Consider the following 9,340-nt stretch of genomic DNA (forward strand, 5'->3'; position numbering starts at 1 on the left):
AGACCTTCTCCTCTCCCTCCTAACTGCGTACTTTGTTTATATCATCTTATGAGTTATGGATAATCAAGCCTATTTAAGGTTAAAACAATGTCCTACAAAATGATGGAGTTTGATTCACCAAGAAATATCAAATCACACTCAAAAAAAATTCCCTTTTTTTATAAATTGTGATGATTAGTTTATATTTACTTATTAATGTTTCTGAATTCTTATCGTATGAAAAGGAGATGTTTTAAATGAGAGTATACACAGCAAGGTGAGGCAATCTAATCTTCCAGACAAGCGAGAAGACTATGTACATCCATTTTTATTCATTACTCTTTTCTTGATCACAACAAAACATTGCGGTAAGAATATTGTTAATTTTATAAATAAGATCATTAATATATTAATGTATTTTATTAGATATATGCATTTCCGTGATGCAACGTATACGTAATGTACACTCTGGCCTGTCCTCAAGGATTAGTTCAGCAAAGCAGTTTCCTGCTAGAACTAAGGACAAAATTGGATCTGCTGCTTTGATGACATGGGACCTCTGCTATAACTGCTTCACAATTGCTATTTCAATGATTGTACTTAGTGTCATTTCCTTTATGATCTATGGAGCATTTTATTACGGATATATCCCTGCTCCTTTGATTAAGTCTCCCATGACCATGACTTTTAAGCCCTGTCATTCATCTCCTAGTAAATGTAGTGTAGTATCTTCGAGTTATAACTTATCTGAAATTCTCATGAATGATCAACCCTATTTTATATCTGTACGACTTAAATTACCCGACTCTCCAGTCAACAGGGACCATGGTATGTTTATGAGTTGCCTAAAAGTTTTTGGTAAAAATGGATCCATGCTCAGGGAACACTGTAAATCATCTCTTTTCCCTCATCGCTCCTTCATTACAAGGCAATTAAGAAACTTAATTATTAGTCCAGGTAGTGAAAAACAAAGTATGTTTGAAAAAGTTGTATGTTTAATTTTAACATTATAATTGATGGCTATTCTAACTATGAGAATTTGTAACATTATTATCTTATAGGGGTCATTGCTGGATATTGGAATGAGTATGAAACGATAGAAATCGATTTCTTCAAAGAATTTATGGATATGGATCCCTATAATCCAGCAAAATGGATCACATTTGTTATTAAGTCTCGCTTCCTTGATGTATACAGTGCTGAACTAAGAATATTGGCGGATTTCAAGGGTATTAGGGCATTTATGTACTATTATCCCATAACTGCGGCCATTTTGGGCTCTGTTTTTTACTTATCAGTATTAATCTCTGTTTTGGTAATATCTTGGTTACACCTACATGGAGAAAATTACATTAAAAAAGGATTCGAAGATAGTGTAGATGATATGGATGATACTTCTGAGGATTCAATGGATTTGGAAAAGCCTGAAATAGAGGATTTGTATAATAGTAATTTAGATTTTAGTCGGAAAAATTGGTTTTAACACGATTTAGATAAAAGTAAAGGAATATTGTGCCTATATACCTGTGATATCCCTTACCCGATAAATGTTATATCTGTATAGTTAATAAAACTAGGAATTAAATTAATTAATTTCTTTTTTTGTAAAAATTAGTAATTAATTCATATGTTAATTTCAATATAAACACTATTTTAGTATAATAGAGAATTACCTTGTCATTTTATATTTAAATTATTAAGATTATGACTTTTATAATATCATAAAAGTTACGGAACCTAGATAATAACCGACAAAACCTCTTAATCTATTCCCAATATATGTGTAATGGAGTGTCCAAAGACATATATGATATAACATAAAAAAAATTTCTAAAAAATTTGAAATTTTCCCTACTTCCATTTTTTTTCTATTTGATCTCAGCTACTCAAATATGGAAAAAAAAATGCCAACGAGAGCTTAAAATCAATTCGATGACTTGATCGTTAGGTGGATCGGCAACTTTACATTCAAATGAAGATTTCACAAAAATTGCTAATCGTAAATGTATTTTAACGCATTTGTCTATTAGTAAATAGATGTATGTCTGTTGTGCACCAATTTGGTTTGTCGTATTTGAAGTATCTCCAAGTGATTCAGTAAAGCATGTTTCAACTCTCCATGTCCCCCCTACTCTATATAAAGTGTGATGTTGAGTTTATCATTCAGAATTTATAAATTATAGTTTTTATTCATCGTAATAGTATTCCAATGTGTCTTAGTATATTTTGAAAACAGTGACGTTGTACATATTACATATTAAATGAGAGAAATGTGTTGACATTTTTTGATTTTATTTTCAAAAGTAATTACAAACTTTAGGTTTACATTTGGAGGAAAATTACTAATTGCTTTGAATAACTGAAAGATGAAGAAGAACGTTTGCCATTGTCATTACAAATGGAAATAAGGAACAAATGATTGCAATTCCAAAGATGAACAATTCAACATGAAAAGAATAGACACGAGCTGTTTGGAAAGCAATCTTATACTGGGAACTCAAAGCAAATGTGCAATTTTTCTGCTGTGATACCGCAGATTCAAGTACGGGAGAAATTTTTTGAAAGATAAATGCTTTTTATTAGCTTGTCGTCATCATCTTCTTGAATTGATTTTAAAAAAAGTGTTTATGAAGTGAAAAAGAACATGTAACAACAAATCCAAAAATTCTTCTCTTTTAATACAATAAAAGATTATCCTTCGAAATAGGCTCCTTACAATCATTAGTACAAAGTAACCTATCAGATTTGGAAATTGAAGATTTATTAGAATATTATGGCAGTGAGCTATCAAAAGAAATTGTGAGAGATGATTAAATGGAGCTCATAGATCTACGGATTATATATTTCGGTGGATTCAAGGATAAAAAATAAAATAAATAAATCCTCGTGCACCAAGCTTGTTGGATGGCTAGAGAAATATACGGAGTGAAAATGTCCTTATTAAGTTCCCACATAAAAATAAATAAAGAAGATAAAATATTTATATTAGTATAAGAATGAGGATGAGAACTAATCGTAACTCATTACGAACTATTTTCGAAAAAACAGGATATTGGTACAATTAGGTGAATAGGTGGACTCTACTTGGCAAACAAACGTTTCTCATGCATACTTGAAATAGATTCTCAAATAAAAAGTCGTTCATTTGAATAATTAATTAAATCACTATCGAATGAAATAGTTTTCTTAGCCACGTATAAATAATAAAATTGCCCTTTTATTTATGTTGTCATTGTAGATTTCTTGTCTCTTGTATTCCTTCAGACTCAAGGATTGGTCCTTAACAAAAAAAAGAATAGAACGACGGTCTTAAGAACCGGTCCCAAGGGCCGATGAGACCAGTCCTAATAATAGACTGGACTAGACCGAATAAATATGGACCAACACAACAATATGTGTAGCACTTATACCAGTTGCCGAATTCCTCTACTCTAATATACTCTAATTATGCAAATCCTCTATCAAATCGGATTTATCGTTGTTACTGTAATAGTTGATAACCACCCAGTCAACAGGAAGTTCTTCACTCCTTTTCTTTGTGGTGGTGAGCTCCAGACTTCAATTACTCACCTACACAACATCAATAGAAAAGTTCATATCATCTTTGACATTGTTCACAATTTAAAAAATATTTAGAACTGCTTCCAAAGGCAAGAATACTTAAGCACTCCCTTGAAACGTCTCGGATTTAAATCTTCATTACACCCTAACTTTGCTCATATCAGAGAAATCTACCATAAAGAGTCTAGAAAGAACTCAGAAGCTACAATCGAAGCAATAGTTGATACAGTGTGTGATCAAGATCACAATTTAGCAAGCATTATTAGCAAGATTTCACAAATCCTCTTCAACTTAATGGGGAAAAAATTGGTTTCTCAACTCAATGACAACATCTGACAAAAAAAAACAGAAAAAGATAATCTGAAAACAAGCTCAAATATAAAAAGGTTTCCAAACTTCAATCTGTTTAAGTTATGGAAATACATTTTTCTGGTGTATGCATCTATTTTTAAAATAATTGTTGTAAATTATATTGGTGATATCTTGAAGCTTATTTTGTTTTGAATTTTTATTAATTGTCCTATTATGAATAAATATTTATAGATTTTAACTCATACAATCTATATTAAAAACCGTATTAATATATTTTTATTTAAAAAATAACAAATTTGTGAATTTCTTTCTACGCCAGCTGTTGGAGGGCGCGTTTTCTAGTCTGATGTCCAGTTCCTTGAGACGTCCATAGTTGTAACTTGTATATATACATAAATGTATATCCAGTGTTTTTTAGCTGGCCCGTTAATTGTAATTGGTAGTATAAAGAACGAATTTTATTTTCCTTAGCAGTTGTCACTATTATTTAATTCCTGAGTATTGAACATCTTTTCCTAAGTAGATTCAATTATATTCAACAACTGTTTGAACGTTTGTATGTGCTCATAAAAGACATAGCGTAACCTTAAGGATTTGTAAGTCTTTGTTGGACTCAGAGTAGAATTGGGGATCGACATTAGAGTAATTCTAGCAAATATACTTGCTTATATCCTTCTCTCCTTCCTCCCTGTTCACATCTTCTGATCTAATGAAACGTCGTGAGCATTATTCTTTCTCTCCTCCAAAAACATTCTTCAAATTGTCAGGGTTACCATGTTGATTTTTCGGGTTCTTTCTTTTTTTAAATGCTCATTCCAAACTGGATTTTCAGCTGTGTATATATATATATATGTATTATAAAGTACTGTGCCATGTATTGATTATATAAATAGTCTATCATTCTTTATGTATCTAGAGTAGCCAATATTATGTACCAGAATATACTATACATACGTTCCTTGTAAATCCTTCCTTTTGTCTTATTCCTCCAGGTTACTGCTCTTTCTCTCGATTGTCCTGGATTCCTGTTGTTAATTAGTGTGTGTCTAACACACCTCGTCAAGACACAAAATATTCGTTCTTTTCTGCATTGATTACAACATCTGTCTTGTTGAGGGGATCTGTTTTTCCACGGTCCATAATCGGAACTGGGACTTTTACTTACTGTCGTACCTCTGTCCCTTTAAAACACCTAATGGGGAGTTTCATAATCCTATTTCCTGAGATTAACTCCTTTCTGTTGCTCTTGCCAGTCCTGAGCAGATTGTCACTGTGAGTGACCGTAAAATATGTCCAATCTCTTCATTTTCCCACATGCAACGATAAGGTTTTGAAGCGTAACATTTATGGCCGCAGATGTAACACTTTTGTACTCCGGATACAGATTGTTGACTGAATCGCCATTTCTTGTCATCATCCGGCGTTCTCTCTACGTTCTCCACTTCGGTTATTTCCTAGTATATATTTACAAACATCTCCAATAAACATACCCACAGTTTGGAGCCGACAATTTACTTACATAACATGTGCTGGGCTATATTATAGGATTCTTAAAGCCGTCCTTGATGCTCAAGGAAGCGGTGTCAGTGGGTAACTTTCATAACCCGTAGGCCGAGGTGTATAACAGAACATTAGAAGGAGTCCTTAATTCTCGAGGAAGAGGTGTCAGTGGATAATACTCACATTGTTTACATGCAATTCACTTGCGTAACCCGTGGGCCGTGGTGTATTGGAAGGGATCGTTGATACTCAGAATAGCAGTGGCGATAGGTTTTGATCTCCATGAAGGACCAGCTGTCTACTTGTACAACTTGTTGGCAGAGGTATATTTTGCAAAATAAAATGGGGTCTCTCGTGACAATTTCTTATCATACAATTGTTTGATTATCCGAATACAAAATAAATTTCAATAAAAGTGCACAAGATTATCAAATTGCTAGCAATCAAATTATATCGTAATCAAATCTTAAATGATCAAATTTCTTTCAAGAAATTGTTTAACAATGAAATTACCAAAAATAATTTTATCTGACAATTTAAATGAAAATGAAATTATTTATATATTGGAAATTTTATAGATTGGCTGTGTATTTTGGAAAATGCCTGATTTTCCACTTTAATAATTAATTATAATAAATAATACAATTAATTAATGTTTTTGAACAAAACATGTAAGCCTTTATTATTTATCTTGGATACTAAAACTTTTATGTAAGTTAGTGAGAGAAACAATACAAACTTAATGAGTTAGTAATTGCATATAAATATTTTATAGACATAATATAATTCGATACAAATAAGTTTTTAACATACCTCATATGCATCATTATTAAGGGTGATAATATTGGTAAGAATAGAAAAGCGTGCGAGGAGAAGAGAAGAAATACTTATGGTATCATTGATTAAATAATATACATCTTCTTCTATCAATCATGAACGTTATCATTCCCGCCTTTATTATTCAATTTTAATATAATATTCGATGCTGATATTCGATAGGGAACTGAAGAAAATGCCTAAAATAACGTCGCCTTTGGTCTGGATTTCTGGAAATTGAGGCCCACGAATATGGAAAATACTTACCAGATGAGAAACAGATGGTTTGTCGGATTTGTCGATATAAATGTGCCTTTAGTCCCCTGTCTAGAATTACACGCCACTCAATATCCTCATCTCATAACAAGATTCATCTATAAAATCAAGTGAACGATGAATACATCAAGTCAGACTTTAACTTTGATCTCACAAAGATGCTTATTACATGTAATATACCCTTATCCATTGCTAATCATCTACGTTCGAAAAGTTTATGGAGAAAATACACGGGTAAACCTATCCCTTCCCAAGGAACCATCATTAAATTAATGGAGGATGTTGGTACTGATGTCATTTTTGATGCTCTTAATAGGGAGTAATATCGCCGGACATTACTACATAATTAGCTTTTGCTCTAAATCTTTACGATGAATTTATTTTTAACATTTTTTTATTAATATATTTATTGTCTAATTTTATGATTTTGACATTTACTTTATTATTAATAATTAGTTAGATCTCATCAGTAGAGATATATCTATCCTGTGCACAATTGTATATAGCAACTTCCACATGAAAAAAAGGGGTGATTATCTTTTTGATTAAACTCCACGTCTCGCTTGTGTATTGCAACCTAAAGTTATGACATATTTAACTGAATTCCGATGTTAGAACAAGAAAAAATTATCTGGATCAATCTATTATTTCAATATTCTGTATTTATAATTTATTATTATTAATAGTTATATGATTTTAATTGTTTAATTTTGTATATTTAACTTAAATGTTTAATGGTTTATTTTTTAGTATGTAGATTATATTTAATTAAAGCCTTCTTTTTTAAACTTTGAGCTTCAAATATATTTCAAATACTCTACTTTGTCTTTTCATTAGTTATTATTCTGAGAATAAGGTTCATAATGAATTACAATTTCATGGAGGGTGACTTTTTCAAATCTACTGTAACAGATAAAAAACATCGAAGTCAATTATACGTAGTATATCTTCATTAAACATTTTGCTAATAAATACATTCGTTATACCCTCAAAAATCATAATAAAGCAGGCAGATGATAATCACATCAGTATTTTAAACAATGATACCATATGTCTTTTTTCCCCCTCCTACTTGCACTCATTTTTCTCTACAATATTATCAACTATAATCATTATAAAGTTGATAATATTGTAGAGAAAAACGCGTGCAAGGAGAAGGGGAAAAAAATACATATGGCATCATTGTTTAAAATACTGATGTGATTATCAACTGCCTGCTTTATTATGATTTTTGAGGGTATAACGAAAGTATTTATTAGCAAAATGTTTAATGAAGATATACTACGTATAATTGACTTAGACATTTTTTTATCCGTTACAGTAGATTTGAAAATGTCACATTCCATGAAATTGTAATTAATTATCAACCTTATTCTCAGAATAATAGCTAATGAAACGACAAAGTAGAGTATTTCGAAATATATTTGAAGTTCAAATTTAAAAAAAGAAGGCTTTAATTAAATATAATCCTCATAATAAAAAATATACCATCATACATTTATGTTAAATATACAAAATTAAATAATTGGAATCATATAACTAATAACAAAAAATTATATATACAGAATATTGAAATAATAGATTGATCCAAATAATATTTCTTGTTCTGAGACCGGAATCCAGTTAAATATGTCATAACTTTAGGTTGCAAAACACAAGCGAGACGTGGAGTTTAATCAAAAAGATAATCGACCCTCTTCTTCATGTGGAAGTTGCTACATACAATTGTGCACAGGATAGATATATCTCTTCCGATGAGATCTAATTAATTATTAATAATGAAGTAAATGTCAAAACTATAAAATTAGACAATAAACATAGTAATATAAAAAAATGTTAGAAATAAATCCATCTTAAAGATTTAGAGCAAAAGCTAACTATTTAGTAATGTCCGGCGATATTACTCCTTATTAAGAGCATCAAAAAAGATATTTCCCCCGTTATTTATGCTTATATAACAACATACTATTATCATGAAGGATACACACAATTGCTAATTATAATGCTACACCCAATGCAACTACCCCCGTTGTTGTGACCATTTAAGTAGTTGTTTTTGCCTTTTATGAGTTTTCTGAACACAATTTCTTGGAGCTTATCAACCATAACTAATCCTTAAGTGATAAAAAAAATAATATTTATTGACTACGTAATATTAGAAAACCTAATTATCATACCCAAGTCTTTAAGTGAAGAAACTAGTCTCAGACAAACTAGTTGCGAACCATCCAAAGCTACTACCCTCGTTGTTGTGACCATTTAAGCAGTTGTTTTTGCCATTTAATGAGTTGTGTATCATAATTCTTGATATGTTTAGCTAAAATAGAATCATTTTTTATGGTTAGATTAAAAAGAAATTGAATACTTACTGTTAGATAGTACAAAGTTCAGAGTTCCATTTCGAAATTAGTAAATATTTTATACTTTTTACTGATAACTTGATCGTCATTTGGTGTGTATGACTCAAAACATTTTTATATGAATTTCTATAAATGACATCAGTACCAACATTCTCCATTAATTTAATGATGGTTCCTTGGGAAGGTATAGGGTTACCCATGTATTTCTCCATAATTTTTTTGAGCGTAGATGATTAGCAATGGATAAGGTTATATTACATGCAATAAGCACCTTTGTGAGATCAGAGTTAAAGTCTGACTTGATGTATTCATCATTAACTTGATTTTATAGATGAATATCCATGCTCTTGATATAAGATGAGGATAATGAGTGGCGTGTAATTCTAGACAGGGACTAAAGGCACATTTATATTGACAAATCCGACAAACCATCTGTTTCTCATCTGGTAAGTATTTTCCATATTCCTGGGCCTCAATTTCCAGAAATCCAGACCAAAGGCGACGTTATTTTAGGCATTTTCTTCAGTTCCCTATCG

General features: G+C 31.0%; 1 protein-coding gene across 2 annotated transcripts; it reads left to right on the forward strand.

Annotated features, from left to right (window-relative positions):
* The first annotated feature begins 212 nt into the window (after positions 1-212).
* LOC121114029 (seipin) lies at positions 213-1,659 on the forward strand. 2 transcript variants are annotated; one of them, XM_040707843.2, is made up of 3 exons: positions 213-347; positions 406-951; positions 1,041-1,659. In XM_040707843.2, the coding sequence occupies exons 2-3, from the start codon at positions 423-425 to the stop codon at positions 1,460-1,462; spliced, it is 951 nt and encodes a 316-aa protein (XP_040563777.1). In that variant the 5' UTR covers positions 213-347; positions 406-422; the 3' UTR covers positions 1,463-1,659. The 2 variants fall into 2 exon arrangements, with proteins under 2 accessions (XP_040563777.1, XP_040563779.1); XM_040707845.2 differs by having other exon boundaries at positions 406-936.
* The last annotated feature ends 7,681 nt before the right edge of the window (positions 1,660-9,340 follow it).

Source organism: Lepeophtheirus salmonis, chromosome 3 (genome assembly GCF_016086655.4).
Source record: "Lepeophtheirus salmonis chromosome 3, UVic_Lsal_1.4, whole genome shotgun sequence".
Classification (NCBI taxonomy): Eukaryota; Metazoa; Arthropoda; class Copepoda; order Siphonostomatoida; family Caligidae; genus Lepeophtheirus; species Lepeophtheirus salmonis.